Source organism: Hippoglossus stenolepis, chromosome 1 (genome assembly GCF_022539355.2).
Source record: "Hippoglossus stenolepis isolate QCI-W04-F060 chromosome 1, HSTE1.2, whole genome shotgun sequence".
Lineage (NCBI taxonomy): Eukaryota > Metazoa > Chordata > Actinopteri > Pleuronectiformes > Pleuronectidae > Hippoglossus > Hippoglossus stenolepis.
Genome location: NC_061483.1, coordinates 15,079,733 through 15,098,152, shown reverse-complemented (window position 1 = coordinate 15,098,152; position 18,420 = coordinate 15,079,733). Strand labels below are relative to the sequence as shown.

General features: G+C 42.0%; 1 protein-coding gene across 2 annotated transcripts in view; it reads right to left on the bottom strand.

Annotated features, from left to right (window-relative positions):
* The window catches only part of myo1ea (myosin IEa), a 50,858-nt gene that overhangs the window by 6,606 nt on the left and 25,832 nt on the right, over positions 1 to 18,420 (bottom strand). For both annotated transcript variants that reach the window (XM_035153861.2, XM_035153950.2), the window contains exons 6-22: positions 16,855 to 16,944; positions 15,856 to 15,987; positions 15,435 to 15,569; positions 15,167 to 15,299; positions 12,146 to 12,342; positions 11,959 to 12,039; positions 11,259 to 11,345; positions 11,073 to 11,156; positions 9,728 to 9,895; positions 8,644 to 8,729; positions 6,630 to 6,711; positions 6,287 to 6,393; positions 4,690 to 4,788; positions 4,209 to 4,353; positions 1,335 to 1,449; positions 1,074 to 1,243; positions 832 to 977 (exon numbers count right to left, since the gene is read on the bottom strand). In XM_035153861.2, the coding sequence (XP_035009752.1) occupies positions 832 to 977; positions 1,074 to 1,243; positions 1,335 to 1,449; positions 4,209 to 4,353; positions 4,690 to 4,788; positions 6,287 to 6,393; positions 6,630 to 6,711; positions 8,644 to 8,729; positions 9,728 to 9,895; positions 11,073 to 11,156; positions 11,259 to 11,345; positions 11,959 to 12,039; positions 12,146 to 12,342; positions 15,167 to 15,299; positions 15,435 to 15,569; positions 15,856 to 15,987; positions 16,855 to 16,944 (2,057 nt within the window). The remainder of the gene's footprint in view (positions 1 to 831; positions 978 to 1,073; positions 1,244 to 1,334; positions 1,450 to 4,208; positions 4,354 to 4,689; positions 4,789 to 6,286; positions 6,394 to 6,629; positions 6,712 to 8,643; positions 8,730 to 9,727; positions 9,896 to 11,072; positions 11,157 to 11,258; positions 11,346 to 11,958; positions 12,040 to 12,145; positions 12,343 to 15,166; positions 15,300 to 15,434; positions 15,570 to 15,855; positions 15,988 to 16,854; positions 16,945 to 18,420) is intronic.

Sequence of the window (18,420 nt, the reverse complement as noted above, 5' to 3'; positions counted from 1 at the left end):
TGTTTTTGATTGTTCATTATCACAGCAACATTTCTGCAGCAACATTACAAACAGGGACACAGACGGATACGAGAGGTCATTTTAATAATCTCCACATGTCTCTTGTGTTATTACAAAAACAGGCTGTGGCCTTGAAGTAGATTCACGGCTCTTTGCACTGTCTACAGATTATATGGCGGATCCCTGCAAAACAATCTGCTGCTCGTTGAACAGCCAGTGTCTTGTTGTGGAAACAAATCATTACCCACTGGTATCCGCTCGCAGCAGCGCACACAAGCACAGAACACACACAGAGGTTTCAAATTCAATCCTATCCAACCATAATAATCATCATCATAATACTTCATTTCTATATCTCTTATTTAAACGAGGTTACAAAGTGCTCAAACAAGAAATCGCCATTTGTTGCACCGTCATGGTTTCTACAGTAGCCTAGAACGGACAAATCTGTTAGAGATGGCTTTTCCGTGTCTGTACATTGATGCAGCTGCTTGATTTGACGGACGAAGAAGAACCGCGTCCATAGAAAAACCAAAGAAGAAGAAGAAGCTGGGTGAGGAGGTTGTTCTTAAATTTTTTCCGGAAGTTTGAAAACTGAAATTACGCTAAATGGAGGATCATACTTGTAGAGAAACAACAGAAAAAGCAAGGGAACGTAGACCAGTGTCGTCAAAGAAGCGAAAATTGGAAAGGGTGATGACAGAAACGAGGATAAACATCGGTATTGCCTCTCCAAGATGGAGATCTCTTTCACAAATGATTGACATTGGCTTTTATTTCCACTGAGTAATCCTATTTATATAATTCCATAATTCTCTGACTAGTTCATACCTGAGTGATACCGCCAAGATCTTCTCCACCTCAATCCGCCTCTTCATCACCTCGGTCACCTGACCTTTCTCTGGTCCCTGCTTCACCTTCTCTCTTCCAACCAGGTACACGGACTTTGGCGTCAGGATCAAGTCTCTCTTGATTCCCTACAGAGCAGAAAAAGACACAAAAACTCCATAGATGTTCTTTAGCTGAAGGGAAAGAAAGAGAACAGGCTGCAGACGGAGCCTGAGGAAACCAACCTTGAAGCGACGGTCGTATTTTGTGACCTTGTCTGCAAAGTCGATCTTTTCTCTCTTTCCCAGAAACTGCCGGAGCTCTGGCCTGTCGTCCATCCCCAGGTAGTCTCCTACAAAGTTTCTGTTGAGGCTGTGTCGCCGCCTCTCCTTTCGATTCACCAGCAGGTCAGAAGCTAGATAAACCCAGGAGGAGGAGAGAGTGAGAGGAGCATGACGGAGGGAGATGGATAAACAGATAAAGCTGTGACATGTCCCGAGACTCACCTTCCTCCCTCATCTGGACGTACTTCTTGCGAGCCATATATTTCCTCCAGGCCTTTTGGATGGTCCTGGCGTAGCCGTCAAACTTGCGCTCCCTCGTCTCTTCCAGCAGAAAGAGCTGTGAGGGCAAACAGAGAGGAAAACAATGTAAGAGACACGAACCCAAACACTGACACAAGGAATGAGAACACGTACATACTGAACATACCTGTGTGCAGGTGAATTCACTAAACTCTGGTGTCAACTGATAACGTTAACAACTCAACTACTGAACTGTCCTGATCCCTATCTGACAGCAGGAACAGCCGAGTGCTGGGATCAGATCGTTCAGTACTGTAGAGTAGCAACGTACAAACCTGTCAGTGTGTGTGTGTGTGTGATTTTTTTTCTCTAACGTATCGACAGTCTTCCATATTTTGGGCAGCTGTGGCTCAGGAGGTAGAGTGGGTCGTCCTCTAACCAGAAGGTCAGTGGTTCGATCCCAGTCTTCCCCTAGTGTCCATGGGCAAGATACTGAACCCAAAGTGCCCCTGACGACTGTGCTGACATGAAGTTTTACTGTAATCGTTACACATACAGTGTGCCTGCCCACATATGCTGCAGGCCACACCTTTATCATTACCACTGTCATTGCTGCTCTGTCTGACATTTGCTTTTTGCATAAAAGCTTGAACATAAACCTCTATGTTAGAAAATATCTTTTATATTTTAAATATTGTTATTTTGTTGACGTGCTCTGTTAAACGTGACTTCTATTGCACTTATGTCCAGTTAGAGTGAGAGGGATCCATCACTTGTGACTCTCCTGATGTTTCTGTGTTTTTCTTTTCCTCACCCTAGTCAACTAAACTTTAGATACTTGAATTATAATAGGATTATGTTAGTATTTTATTGGCCAGATTAAAAGATTAAGGTGGCATGATTTTTGATATTGTATATAAATATAATGGTTACCATAATATAAAAAATATATAGTTTTATTCTTTGGCCATAAAGTCATTTCATAATTTCCTGTACAAGGAGCTGACGACCACCAGTCTTCTCACCAGCCTATGTCATTTCCTGACAGGCCTGTAGATATGCAATCACACTCTCTGTCCTCTCCCACCCAGACTAAACATCCTGCCCACTGCCTCGCTGCTGAGACGGGACTGGCATCGACTGGGCCGGCCACAGGCCACAGGGCGATGGGGCCGGAACCGACCACGAGCAAAAACCAAAACACAACGTCACGGAACAAACTTTAACCACAATAGCTGTGAGGAGAAAAATGTACTGAGTCACTGATTGAGACAAGGGAACTACACAACCAAGAGTTTTTCACCAGAACTGTGACAAATCCAAGAACAAACAGCAGGTGGGGTTTGGGTTTATATTATATAGTTTTACCAAAAAACATCCGACATCTTTGTACCAAACCAGTAATAATCATTATTGAGACTGCAACTATCGATTATTTTTATTATAAAAAGAAATTCTCTTTGTTTGAGTGAATAATAGTTAGGTAGTTACTTGCTGAGTTAGTCAGTAACCCCTCACATTTAATAAATGGTTTAAAAGACATTATAATATAGTTCTGTTAATTAATGATTAACATACAGTTATATAATTATGTTATATGTCTAATTAACTATATCTGCTGTTTAAACAGGTAATGAACGAAAATGTAAAAGTCGTCATATGAAAAGCTATAAATGCTGACAAATAGTGTAAATTAAAAACATTTAAAATGTCCCTACAGCAGCTACATAACCCTGCTTTATAAACCATTATAAAACATGTATGCTGTTTATAAATTAAAGAATGAAGGGATTTAAAGCCAAATGCAGCTCCCAGTGCAGCCTTAGTGAGACCTCTGACTGACAGTGACCCACCAGCTCATCCATCAACACTTGGAGGGAGCAGCTCTTCTCCAACATCTGGCTTCATGTCAAACAAACTAATTCTATCCAACCCGAAAAAGAAAAAGCTTCAGTCCTACGACTAATTAACTGGTGTCAGTGTCTTATCAGACAGAGCTGTTTTGAGAAGCCTGGCAGCTCATTTCAGCGGCCCGCCCTGTGTGATATTTGCCTTTCATAAGCACACCTCCATGACTTGGACTCTCAGTCTGGCAGCGTGGGGGGATGGGACCCTCTTGGCAGTGCCTGGCTGCGATGAATAAGTAAAGGCATTCAGGGTCAGCTGTAAGGCTTGAATTAAGACTAAGATGCCTGTGTATAAGCTTCTAAACATACATCTGTGTGTGTGTGTGTGTGTGTGTGTGTGTGTGTGTGTGTGTGTGTGTGTGTGTGTGTGTGTGTGTGTGTGTGTGTGTGTGTGTGTGTGTGTGTGTGTGTACACGTGCATGCTCATTTGTGCACAAAGTGTACAAATGTCAACAAGTGAGCGCACAGGCGTCACACAAGTGCTGCTTTCATAGGACTCATGAAAAAGGGCAGTTATGGTGGAAAAAGACGAGCCTTTATGATGTCCCCCCCCCCCCCAAACTCTGCAACCACAGTCTGTGCTTATGTTTTAGTTGCAGAGCGGTGTTGACTCAGTGCTGACGTGGTGCGAGGGTCGGGTTCAATCTCCGCCCCTGCTACAAGGATTTCCGCATGATTTGGGACATTAGTGCCCATTTATGGTATTTAGTGTAAAATGAGCACGTTCAGTTTTCTCCCTTCTTACAAACAGGCCTTTACGTACCAGCGGACTTTCTGACATGTGATCCGAGTTTTCCCTCAATACAAGAACAACATGTGAAAAACTTGGTCTGCAAGTTTTTTTTGCCCCGTAGTGCATTTTCCTGGAAAGCTTTCTAATAACTCTGTGGGTTTACAAAGTGCAGTAGAGCAGAAGACATGATGGACACATGGTAGACGAAAAACGTACCGACTCTGGGGCTTTAACGAAGATCTTGGTGCGACCGAGCTGGAACTGATCCTGGTCCATGTTGACAGAGCGTAAGAGATGAATGACGCCTTGTTTCTCGTCTCCTCGCCACGTTGGCCAGGACTCTTTGGTCAGGATGGCGTACCTGAGCACCAGGAGGTTGTGAAGAATTTGGCATTAGATGGGCTGCTTGTATGGGTTAGGATGACAGGGTGTTTGTTTATCCGCACAATAGGACACTGGTTCAAAGCTGGATGAAGTTTAATGTTGATGTGGGACCAACTCAATGTTTTCTGTCCTGAATCGAATTCCAAAAACCTAAAATCTGGATATTTATCACTCACATACCTGAATGGTAAAAATCTTATTAGAACCATTCCAGGTGGAACTCCATTGGATACCATTAAAGCGAAGCCCAACTTTTAGACGAGATCCCCGTCAGAAACACATGTGGCCGTGCTGTGAGTGTGAGCTGAGTTACCTGTTGAGGAACTTCTTGAAGACTCTGCGGTAGGCGTAGCCAGCACGCCTCACCCTGATGTTTTCCTTCAGACCCAGATACTCGACCTGGTGCTTCACTCTGAAGACGAGACAAAAAGAAGCCAGAGTCAACATGAGCAGAAAATGAACAAGCTTCTGTTTCTTCAGTTAATCAACGATTATGCAAAAACTACAGGACTGATTTCCATGAACCTTGGTGGAAGGTTTGGATCAGGGAAGACCTTAAACATGAAATTTTACATTCACTTTCTATAACAATGCGAATTAGGGCGTTTTTCAACTAGAATGAATGCACAGATCTTTAAACTGCTAATATTTGTGAACTCATTGAATTTGGTGCAGATCATTATCCAGATAATGATCCACATTTTGAGAATCAAATTAAGTATTTTTAGGCGAATGCTCTTTCCTCAAATATACAAATATCCCTTTCACTATATTGTGTTGTGTAATGTAAGCAGTTCCTTTGTGTGTGCATGGTCTATGTATCTGAAGCAATATTCTGTACGTATATGTTGATAAAGTGGCCAATCAGCAGAAGTATACACTCTCAAAGTGCCCTTCTAGTCAACATTGATTGATACCCACAATTTTTCATTTCACCAGTATATTAGCTGCCATGTCTTCAGCACAAGAAGCTTCCTCTCCACTGGCGGAAGGACTTATCACAGGTCATTGTATGTAAAACAGCTGCATGTTGCAAACTTTTTCCTCACACAAAGAACTTAAGGACTACTTAGTGCACTCAGACTTCCTGTGAAAACAACGGTTCCGTTGCTAATTAATGAGCCACCCTGTGCCTGACTCACAACAGGAAGGTCATCGGCTCTGAACAATACATCTGAACATGTAGCGCCTGACGCCTGCGAGCAGGGAAGAAAGAGCGGGAAGCTGAAACAAAGGGATAAAGAGCGGCGAGGGAATGTCTCCAACACATCTCACATGACTTAGTCTGAAGACAAACATTAAAAAAAATACAAAATAAGATCCTGTGTTTGTGTGAGAACTAAAAAGACAGGCCTGTGTTTATCAAACTACAAAAAGTCAAAAAAAATTGAAATGAAAGAGTGATTGTACCAAACACAAAATATAATCTGGATATGATGATGGATAACCTAGTTGAATGAATATGGTGTTTACGTGTTGATGGAGTTTCTAATACGCGACGGATGGAAAAGTAAAAAAAAACAAAACGAAAAGAATACGAATATCTCTGGATGAAAAGGAGGAGTCATACACGAAGAAGATTCCGACAAATGTTTGAGTTCGAGAAGAGCTTTAAGCTGTAAGAGCCAATTCTGGTGTTGATGTGTTTAAAAAAAAAACATGAGATCGCCGCAGGGGAATTTAAACGTCATATCCGACCTTGTACCTGCTCTACTCTGGTGCCACCCCTCTCCTGAATGCTCCTGTTGTTGTGAACTTGATAAGTGTGTTTTATTCTTCTCAGTCTGTACTCTACTCTCACTTTGCTGCTTCAGAGCACTCTTACATATAATGATACATACAGCCCGTGGATGGTTGCTGTCTCTAATGTCTGTGTGTGTGTGACTGTGAGGGGCCACAGTGAAACTTACCGGCTCTCCTCCCAGTCTTTGGGCTTCTTGGTTTCATTGGGCTTGATGCAACGGATGTAGTGCGGGGTACATTTCATCAGTGTGCTCACCAAATCGTTGGCTTGTTTCTGAGGAGAGTAGTTTGAGCAAATATCAAGAAAAGAGGAATAAGACGATGATGAGACTGAGGATCACGATGTCAAAGTCATGAAAACCCAAAACACTGAGAATGAATGACTGGCTGAAGGACATGCTACTGAACAACAAACGCACATATTCTTGATGAAGGCCTCTCCCACAGCCACCCTGATAAGGCGGAGGGACAGGTGTACATACACACAAGCAAACTTTACTGAACACACACCTTTATTTTGCTGCCTGCAGTTGAGGGTCTACCCTTCTTCTCAGCGTTGAGGTTTTCTAGAAACAGTGCTCTGATGAAGGCGCTGTCAGGGGGAGAGGGGGAGGACACGGAGTGAGGACACAGAGACACTGGTATCATCCTCGTTCCAACCAAAACAAAGTATCTTAGACCTAAAAACATATATAATGAGTTACCATGGAAGCTAAAAACAAAGACAAAGTTAATGATTAAAGAACCAAGGACATTTAACGGAGGTCAATGGTTTAAATTCCTGAACCTCTTGGGAAGGTCGGAGCTGGTGGGAAAAGTGTGTGTGTGTGTGTGTGTGTGTGTGTGTGTGTGTGTGTGTGTGTGTGTGTGTGTGTGTGTGTGTGTGTGTGTGTGTGTGTGTGTGTGTGTGTGTGTGTGTGTGTGTGTGTGACCCCTCTGTGCACCAGATCTCCCCAAGGCCACAGCTCTATATAAAGGAATAGTGATGCTGCTATTATCTGACAACAAGGTTGGTTAAATAAAAAGAATACATTTCTTCTGATTGTGAAATGATGAATAAGAATCTTTCAGCAGCTGAAGAAAATCCGTCACGTTTGTCTCAACCAAAGCCCTGATGTATACAAACAGTAAAACTGAAGGTTTCTCTTTTTAAATAGAATTTAATATATGGTGGTAAAAGAGAGAAATGTGTGTATATATGGTGACAAAGGAACATTTGTAGCCACCTGCCGAACTGGACTGAGCCACAATAAGACACCAAATACAAATATTGATCTCATATAAAACACAATTTAACTCTTTTGTTACTCATGTCTCATATTCTTGTGTGTCAACATGTTCCTGTATTAAGGAAAATGAATACACAGGAATATTATAATAACACCAGGGTTTTACTCACAGCTGTAAAATAAAATGAACAATAATGTCTTAGTTTTTCTCAGCAGACTTAGGTTATAAATGTCCGACTTATTCAAAAACTTATTTGAAGGTTACACATTTAAAATACTCTAATATATATAATCTGATTGAGGTACAATTTAATGAAGGACAGTAGTTATATTTAACACTTTCTTCAGTATTATTTTCACCACATCTGTCATTCAGGCAGAAATGTGGTGACCGTCAGGACTGGTCGAACACGTAGTGCAGCTGAGCATTCCACACATTTCAACTTGCATATGTCGCTGCATTTGATGTTTATTGTTTTATTATTTCAAAGTGCGTTTTCATGTAGTTTTTTTTCTCCCTTCTAATTCCAGCCCCTTTCCAGTTTGCTCCCACATTGGTATTTGTTTGATTTGACATTTCAGGCTCTGGGCCATGGACACAGAAGAAAGGATCAGCATGTCGTGTGTACAAATAGACCAGAAGTCTTCTAATATTATCCAGCTGACAATACTGCCCATTCCTTTCTTCTCTATTCAGACCTGCTGCTCCAAGGAATGAGGCTGCTTCCTTCCTCCTCGTGCTTCCTTTATCTCCGATGGTGCCAAACTATCTATATGTGCACATGTTTGCAGAGTGAAGTTCAAGTATGTATTTTACAACGCGTGCGTGACTGTGAATTTGGCACAATGGCCTGTGACGCCTCACAACACTTGCCCACAAAGGGGACGAGCGTCGGCTGAGGTCTGCAGGGTTTACACAGATAATGCCGGCTGTTTGCACAGATGGCCCCTTTGACACAAAGAAAGGCCAAGAAACCAAGACACAGAGGGACCAGACACCACTGTGTTTCCCCAGAGGGAGACCCCACTTTCAAGGCCGGACTGAGAAGACCCCCATAAAGCAGGCAAACCGGGAGAGCAGCCGGACGTGATTTGGGGCAGAGGGCACGGCACAACCCAGCCCTGCACACTTCTGCTACTCCCACCAGTTCCCAGATGCACTGGAGCATCTGATGCGCTCATTCACATGTGTTCAATTATAACCATATGCATCACAATACAAGAGTTCTTTCAAGTTGAGCGCCATAGAAATCCTCACCACCTGTTGGTGCAATGTGCAAATGGGAGTTACTTACATTTCACTGCTCTGCATCAACTCAATGAGGTCGGAAAAAAGGACGTCTCGGTTCCTCTCGCAGAAACCCTCCGCGTCGTAGGACACCTGGACGAGAGACACAGAGAAAGATTCCATGATAACCAAAGAGGACGAGGTGGAACCATTTGAAACCTCTTGCAAAAAGGAAAAAACGACACCTGTAAATGTGCGAAGATAAAAATGGTAACTGATATTTTGACCTAAATCAGTGGCTTGAATTTTATGGGGAAAGAAAATGACGGGTTGCGTATCCAGGCTTTACACCTCCCAGGATTAGCTCCCTTATAAACCCAGCAGTGGTTTAAAAGTGAAGAAAATGAACCATTTTATTTCTCTTATAGTGTCGGCTGAGGCTGGAGGAATGTTTTGAGCCCGGTCATGGGAGCCCCTCAAGTCTTTATGGCATGGCTCATTAAGCCTGCGGCATGTGTGCCAGGCTGAGGCCGCCGCACATCTGGAGAATGACACGGGACGACCTCGGCCCAGACCACCAGAAATAAGAAGGATGGCAAAACAAAGGCAGCTACTGGACTGTAATGAACGGGCGAAATAAAGCTGATCAACATGCATGACGTCGTTAGACACTGTTACAAACAGACCTTAAATAGTCAAAAAACAGAGCTGGGAGATGACGAAGAAGAATAATGAGTGGAGAACTGAAAAGTTTAAAAATACGAAGATGACGACAGAAACTCCAGAAATAAAGCAGCAGCTGCAAAACTGGTATTTATGACAGATCGTAGAAGTGGGGAGTGACGGGAACAGCTTCCATACCAACACCATCAAAAATGACATGTTAATAAGCTTCTATTTGTAGAAGCTACAGCTCCCAACTGCAGGCAGTCGGCATTACATATTGATTTACAGTCGTTACCACAGCAAAGACAAGTGCATAGAGCTGCTGTAAACTTTATATTGAATATTAAATCTTTCTGTTTTGGCAACCAAAGCATGCAAGCAGCAACAAGTAGTAACAAGAGGTTTTTCTGTGTGTGTGTGTGTGTTCATAAAGAGCTCAAACCGAGAACACACTCTGGGCGAAGTGCACTCAAACTGACACTGACCTTTCCGGCGTAATGGTGGACGATGAAGCCCTGGTTCCAGCTGTTGAAGTGTTCGTGGGTGTTGATCTGGACTCGGAGCTTCTGCAGCATGGTCTGGTCGGCTCCCTCGCCCACCGCGTGCATGGTGGCACACACATCATCCAGGACGCTCATGATGCCTGGAGGATTCTGGGAAAACACAAAGGAAACATATGACATTTAACTAACAACACTTGTGTCACTTATGATGAAGTTAGTCGCTCACACACTGTTGATACTGCAGATAATATTTTACCTTTCGCTACTTTATTTATAATTATTGGGGGACAAAATCATAAAAAGACCCAAATGCAAATAACAATACAAGGTTTAAAATGTGCTATCGCTAAAATAATTATAAGGTTGACAGAAATTGAAATAGCAAAAACTTCGTTGAGAAAACTATTGTTTAAATTCATCCATCTATCCATCCTCTAAACCACGTATTGTTTGAGGTTATTGTTTAAATCCTTAAAGAAAAAATAATAAAAATGTAGTGGTTTCAACTTCTGTTATTTTTTGTTTCTTTAGTATTTTATGTGAAATCAATATCAAACAGATATTTGAAGTGTTGGTGGGATAAAAAAGACAATTTTAAGTCACCTTATAGCCTCTAGGAAAGTAAATGATTGTGTTATTATGTATTTATGAGTTGAAATATAGGTTGAATTAATCAATTTACGGCTTGTAGCTTTATCAGTCATGTAAAAACTTTTGTACAAAATCTTTATGACACTAAATAAGCATCTAAAAGAGATGTAAACTAAATCAGACTGTGTCGCAGGTTAAGCTCGGCCTCTGTCCAACATTACTCTCACACTTTGCCCTGTTTGGCTCCATTAAAGCTGATCAGTGTTGCTCCGTGCGTGCACAGTGTTAACAGTGTGTCGGACTCAGAGAACACGCGTCTCTGTCTCTGGATTAACTAAAGTGGGTCTGGTGTACAGAGCTGAAGTGTCAGGCACCGATACAGATCCCCCCCGCTCCTCTCAGAGGGAGGCTTGTTGTAAAGCCCTTGTTGTGGATTTCATGGATTAGACCCCTCAGTGGGGCAGATAAATCAAATTAAGAGGTACGTCGGCACATTTGAGGATATTAAGCGGCAAGTCCTGGCAACAGAGCAGGAACTTGGCAGGAACTTGTGGAACTCTAACACTAACAAATGTTCAATATAAAAACTACTCTACATGTCCCAATTTCTTTTAAAGTAAATTGATGCAAGGGCTATTTATACTATGTGATGTTGTGTTTTGTAAAAATGATGCACCCTCTGTGGGAGTTGTGAACTCAGTGAACTCATAGTTTGTTCTCTGTATTGTTTATTTACTTTGCTCTCGATAAGATCGCAGACAATCTTGTTGTTGAAGTACTCGATGGGAGTCCACTTGATGCCCTCCTGCACATATTCCTCCTGCAAAAGAGAGTCCGGGGTCAGTACATAAAACATGTGAAGAACTTATAAATTAAAAAAAAGAAAAAAGAAAAGAAGAAGAGTGTGGGGGGGGGGCGTTACCTGCTCCGCCTTCAGAGTCAGCTCGATGAAAATCTGCTGCAGCTTCTCATTCACGAAGTTGATGCAGAACTGCTCGAATCCATTTTTCTAATGAATAGACGATGTAGTTAATAAAACCCACAAAGCCTAAGTGAGATTTATCTTGAGCGGAGGACGGATTTCCTCTGAGCTCAGGGGCCATTGTTTGGAGCGGGAGCTCCACACAGATTGGCTGGCATTAAAGGAAGGGCCATATTGTGCAATTCACAGCCCATACAATGGGCTTTCAGCCTTATGCTACTGCGGCCTGCATCTTCCTGTGTTAATAATCTTTGGCCACCAAGATGCAGCTGGCCTTATCTGACATTGTGCATACAAAGAAACTAAACTGACAGAGTAGATGTCATCGTGCTCAGCACCAACAACCTTGATATCCTTACAAACCAAAATAAAACAAATACATCTCCATTTGGGTCGTCCACTCCTGACACATCAAGGACGTCTTATTAAGCAAATGATACAATCAGCTTAGAAGAACATGTTGAAGTCTGCTGCCTCAATCAGGAGATGGGACTTAATCCACATACTTAATAAATTAGTTTTATCCTTGATGTTTAATCTGTTTAAGTTAATGCCCGTTAATCTAACTTATGTGTTGCTGCAGGGTAAACGTCCCGTTGCCATGTGTCAGCTCGTGAAACAGACAAGAAAAAACACTTACTTGGAAAATTTCAAATCCATAAATGTCCAACACCCCAATATTGAACTCCTGATGATCCTTCACCACGGCTTTGTTGATGGACTGAAATCAAAGAGTGTTACTGTAGATTTATTGCAGCTTTATTATCCGTGGAAATATGTGGATATTTATTTGAGACGCACTGAGCCGTACAGCAGTAAGATCATACCTCGACCAAGTAGTCAAACACCCGTGAATGCAGGGCTTTTGAGAGGGCGTCACGAGTGTAACACGCCTGCTCCACATTCAGTGTCACGTCTATGGACTCCACCGCATTCCCCCACTTGCTGTCCATCTTCCGGCTGGTCAGTTTCTCCTTCAGGCGGTTCTGGTCAATGCCGAGCAGAAACGCAGGAAAGGCTAGAACTGTTAAAAGAGGGAAGAGAAAGAAGAAGGGGAGACAAGGGGAAATAAATAAAGGCAAGGTAACTTTATAAATGTTTATTTTCCCAACTGAAACTGTTCCAGTCATCTTTTTCCAGACAGCGCTGGAATCTGTACACTCAACTGGAATAAATCATGTAACAGCAGACAGTTACTATTTTTTTGTATTTTATATACGTAAAAATATAGCTAATGGTATATATATATATAAATAATAATAATACCACCCACAATCATTTCTAACAAAGAGTCAGTTTGGTATTATTATTTTCATATTCGGACAATCCTTAAACTTGTTTTTTGGAGCAAATGGGTCAAACATTGCCTAGTTTCAGCCTTTTAAATGTGATGATTTGCTGCTTTTCTTTGTCTTGTCCTGGTATAGTTGGGTTTTGAAATCTATATTACAAAATAATTGGAGGATAAATACATAATGAATATAACCATTTTGTTCATGCAACTACACAGTATATTGTGTAGTTGCTGTACTGTTATGATAAACTGAGAGTTAAGGCAGTTTGCCCTGGGTTCTGCTCGGAAATAGCCAGGAGGAAAAATCTGTATGAAAATCAATATGCAGGATGTTATACGTTTGACAAACAGCCTTATGTAACCTTTGCAAATAAGGGTTCCAACGTTCCTTCAGCTCTACATTGACTCTCACTAATCAGTGTTACGGTCTCACGAGTCAGAGAAAGTTCTACTGACAATCACAACGCATGCAATTGGAGCTAAACCGCCAAAACGAAACTTCCTCCAGAGAAAATTCAACACAGATGAGCTCTGAATTACAGCTAAATAGAAGAACAGTACTGGGCTAAGCATTGGAATAAAAAAAAAAAGTGTTGAGCACACCACAGATCATTTGCCCCAACCTGGCGTTGATATCGTCCCCAGAGAGCCCCTCCCTGCCTTATTACAGTGACTCACTTCCCCTAAAAGGAAATAGCTCTCAGACCTGCAGACTCACTGTGTCTGGGAATGCATCAGGCCTCTGCAGTAGCTCCCCTTCTGGGACATTAGGGTGTGACTGACCATACGCCGGCTTAAATCACCAGGAAAAGCCATCGTATGTGTTCAGCAGGACAACTATGGATTACATACTACAGTGTACAAACTGCAAGCTGTTACACATTGTTTATATCAGGAACAATGCACAAGTTCCCCTGCAGGAAATGTGTTAAAACAGCAGTGACTAATAAAAGCAACTGGAGGAAGGGTTATCAGTACAGAAGTTTGTCAAGCTCGTGGCCTCATTCTTTTCAAGAAGCTGTAACACACACAGTGATCCTTTCACGTTCATTTACAGTACTGACTCTGCTTAACTTTCAATGTCGGAATTATAGCATCTTGGATATTTGAATATCTAAGTTCAGAAAATCTCAAGAAAGACTTGAAAAAAACCATGAAGCTCAAAAAAAACCTCATCTTTTATCAACATTATCCATTTTTATAAGATTCTCACACGTTCACCTTTGTGGGCAACAGATTTGTGTATATGCACTAAATATGAAATTCAATAGTGTATATAATCATTTTTTGTTTTAGAAGATACATTTATATAAGATGAGAATTTATAAAAAAAACGAAATTGAAATAAAATAGTCATTTGTACCACTCTCAAGTTCCTTAATGTCCAACCAGCTAAATTAGTCATTTATAGGAAGTACAGTCAACATCAGATGATGTTGCACTGCTGAGTGTGATGTGATGTTGAATGTGAACTCGGCTGGTGTAGTTTTATATGGAGAGCAGAGTAGGAGTGTGCAGTTCAAGCACACAGGAAGTGAGACTGGAGGGAACAGGAAAAGCAGAGATTTTGACGTGCCACTGTTTTGTCTGCACAGAACAGACCGAGGCTTTGTACACTGGCAACCGCTCAACTGCATCATACCAAAACAGAGTGAGGAGGAAGGAGAGAGGGGAAAAAGGACAGAAGAATAAAATGTGGCAAGAGGGAAGGGAACAGAGGGAGAAGTATTTTTCCGAGTCATTTTAGTCTGTGACGAAATATGACCAGAGCTTCAGCAATAGCATTTTATTTTATGGTAATCTAGCATGGTTTCGGATTACTCCAGACAGTTGGCTGCATCCCTGCATTAACACAATAAAACTTCAAGGAGACTTTAAGGAGTGAGTGTGGTGAGAGAAAAGGAAACTAGAGAAGGAGCAGCTCAGGGCACTGGAAAGAGGAGAGACATTCAGAGAAGGACAAATGAAATCAGAAGAAGAGAGTTACTGCTCAGCCTGAACAACACCTCAGTCATAACAATACAAGTGTATCTGTGCTGCCACGCCGACAACAAGACCCACATGGCAATGCTGGTCATACACAATATGGTCCACACTGAAATATCTCAGTATTCATGGTCCCCAAACGATCAATCGTGCTGACTTTTTCTCTGACGCCACCATCATGTCAAAGTTTTTACTCAACGCTTAGATTTCTAGAATAAGCTACAGAGAAAGCTACTAGCAGGATTGGTGCCAACAGCTAATGTTAGCTCACGAAGCTGTGCCTCAGAGTCAAAGTTCACCATTCTAGCCACTAGCATGACTGTAAGTTTCCCCATGGTGGGACTAATAAACAATTATCTTAAACTTTTAGTCTTTTCAGTTATAATTAGATACTTTCTCTCTGTACATATTTGTTTTCATGCTTTCATTTTCTTTATTTGTCCATTCCAGCAAAATCTCAACAACACGTTGAAAATAGTCCCTGTTTGTTTTAATGTGAGCTTTGGTTATTTGTTTTTGGTTTGAACCACACTGAGCACAAAACAACTGCTGATGTGATCCCACTTACACTCTTCACTCTCCACAGCAGCGTAGTTGCCCGATTCCCTGAAAGTGATATTTCCCAGGTGCAGGACTCCGGCCACAATCTGCAGCACCATGGAGCGGTCCCCTGCCGAGATGCCGATCACTTCCATGGCGTGCTGAGAAAGCAAAGAAAAACAATCAGGGCTTGGTTTATACTGTACAAACTCCTGCTGTACTTGTCCTCTAATTACTCCTCTCGTGGTTTGACCGGTCAACAAAAAACAGGGGATCGTCTGGAAAAGAAAACAAACCATTGTCTCCTGGAAGTCGCTCTTGTCGTTGATGTCGTCCACTTTGTAGGAACCAGACTGATTGAGGTAAGTGTAGTAATCCAGGCTAGTGATTCCCAGGCTGTTCTTCTGCTCGACACTGGCTCCTTCTATCAACTGTACGGCAGAAATCAACAGTGTATATTTATGCAGTTATACACGTGACATCTCACAAATACTGTAGTAGTGTTAGTGTGCACATCTACTCAATCTGTTTCTGGAGAAATCTGAACAGCTCTATGTGGAATAGGAAAATCAGGTCATGCACAATGAAAACAGATTCACCCTCCTCCTGAAGCCAAAGGGAACACTGAGTCCGATATGTCCTGAGATCCACACACGCACACACACACGCACCTTCTCCACAAATGTGTCCCATTAACTCTCCAGCTTGAAAAATCACCTGATAGAATATGTGGAAACTCCGTTCCCCAGGATTCCTCATGACGACACGTGATTTCTCCAGAAGGAAGTTGGAGATTTTCCCTCCGTCTGGTTCGCCACCGGAGCTGAACTGGATCTCAAAGTATTTCCCCTGATGGATCAAAGCAGGTTTGTTTTTAGTATCAGAGGGAGCTGCAATAAAGTTTAAGCTGTAAGATCTGTAAAAACTGGCATCTGGTTGTTCTAATGTTGCTGCTGGTGTGTGCATGTGTGTGTACATTAAAAAAAAATCTGATCCTGTTTTTTTGCAATGCCCTCTTCTCTTGAATGTAATGTAATATCTGTTCCAGTCACGGTGGGAGCAAATCTGAAGTGGAGACACTTTTAATCCAAAGACAGTTTCTTAAAAGAAACCAACGTTTTTTTCCCCAAAACTTCAACTCCTAAAATATCGCAAACCCTGAGACAATACTGCTTTGTATGCAAACACTTAACCAATCAACTCTGAGGGAACATGTTTTTAAAGTCATTGCTGACCATCTTCCTTAATAAGCAGTGGAGGATGTGCCTCAGTGGTTGTGCATGTATGTCTTTCTGTGCACAGCCCTCTCACAGCACAGCTCTGGTTAACCAGGACACACACGATGTTTGCTGCCTCATCCAGTAAAACAGGAGTCAGGCGAAAAAACGGTCACTGTAAATCTTTGTTTTCCAAAGACTCAGCTCGAATGCAAAGGTATATACCACAAAAAAGTTGACTCCTCAAGTTATTCCAGCACCGATTGCATTTATTTCTCTCTGTGAAACATAGGATTTGCATTGACGGTGTGTTATTTCATTTTTTTTCCCAGCATCATCTTCACTTAGGCTGCAAACCAGATTTGGCAAACACACACGAAATGTGGCTGAAGAAATGTGTCCTTGGAAGAATACGAGTTCTTTGGTTAACGAGAACCAGTTATTTATTGAGCCAGAATGTGAGGCGCTGATTCACAAAAAAGTGAAACAAAATCCTTACAAATCTGCTGGAGTTGTTGTTCCTCACTGTCTTGGCGTTGCCAAAGGCCTCAAGCAGCGGGTTGGACTGCAGGATGATGTCTTTGACGTGCTGCGAGGAGACAGACGCAATGAGCTGTTAGCTACGTCACAGACGGTCTGTGCAGCAGGTACAGACACCACACACTTCACACCCTCACTAACAGGCTGCTGTGTACAAGCCTGGAACTTTCCACTCAAATACAAGCGTGTGTACACACACACACACACACACACACACACACACACACACACACACACACACACACACACACACACACACACACACACACACACACACACACACACACACACACACACACACACACACACACACACACACACACACACACACACACACACACACACACACACACACACAGACAGACAGACACAAGGTCTGGAAGACATTATCTTTCCTGTGAGCCATCTGCATGTCAGAAACACATGAGTTTTAAATCGGCAGAGCAGACACAGCTACTCCCACTTCCATTTCTGTCCACAGAAGTTGAGTGGAAATTATTTCTTGTTTTCTTTGTTAAATCAAACTTTGTTCTTTTTAAAAGACAGGAAATAAACAAGCAGTATTTTGTCTTTTATTTTATCACATTTGACTCCTCCAAGACAATCCGTGCTGAGTTCAGTAACCAAAACTAAAACCTTAGATTTAGATTTACATCCACCAAGGAGGTTATGTTTTCACCTCTGTCTGTTTGTTTTTAGTCGGTTTGTAAACAGGATTGTGCAAAAACAGATTACCACGAAACTTGGTGGAAGGATGTGGTATGGATCAAGGAAGAACCCATTAAATTTTGGTTTTGATCCGGACCAGGAAACTGATGCAGGATTTGTTCCCCCTTTTCTTGAACAACATTTCTGTTGATTTCTACAGTGGACTGATATCAATGTGTGTGGCAATTTTGGTGAAGATCCAAATAAAAATCCAGATCTAAGGAATTTAAATGCTGTTTCATAAGGGCAATGTTTAGACAGATGAATAGATATGGAACAGACAGGGAGTTGTTATTTGTTCAAAACTATGTGACCACATTGCATAAGAATGTACTGTCCTACGCATTACTGAGCTCAACACAGCTGGATGAGGTGGAGGAGACCAAATGTGAGTCACATTTGTTCAAACAAACAATAATAACTTATGTTTTTACTTCCTTCAGTAAAGTGCCTTTATATTGTTAATTGCAACACAAAACATGAATTATACCATAGAAGTATAACTCATTTTAATCTAAAAAGTCTACCAACTCTACTGTTCAAAGCCAAAAGATGATTTCTGATGTGGCCATGCCAGCAGCAGCTCCGACTGGATTAAATAAAAAAAACTGCACAGCCATCATGGTGAAGGCATTTCCTCATCAAACTTTAGATCTTTATCTAGCTTACGGAACTGGACATCTGCTAGTTGGGGGGCTGCCAGATGGCTGAGGAGGGGGCTGGGTGAGCAAGAAGCCGCTGATGGCCTGATAATGGGGAATAGGGATGAGGATGATAAGATGAGGGCCGGATCCGAGAGGGAGGGAGAAGTGCAGGA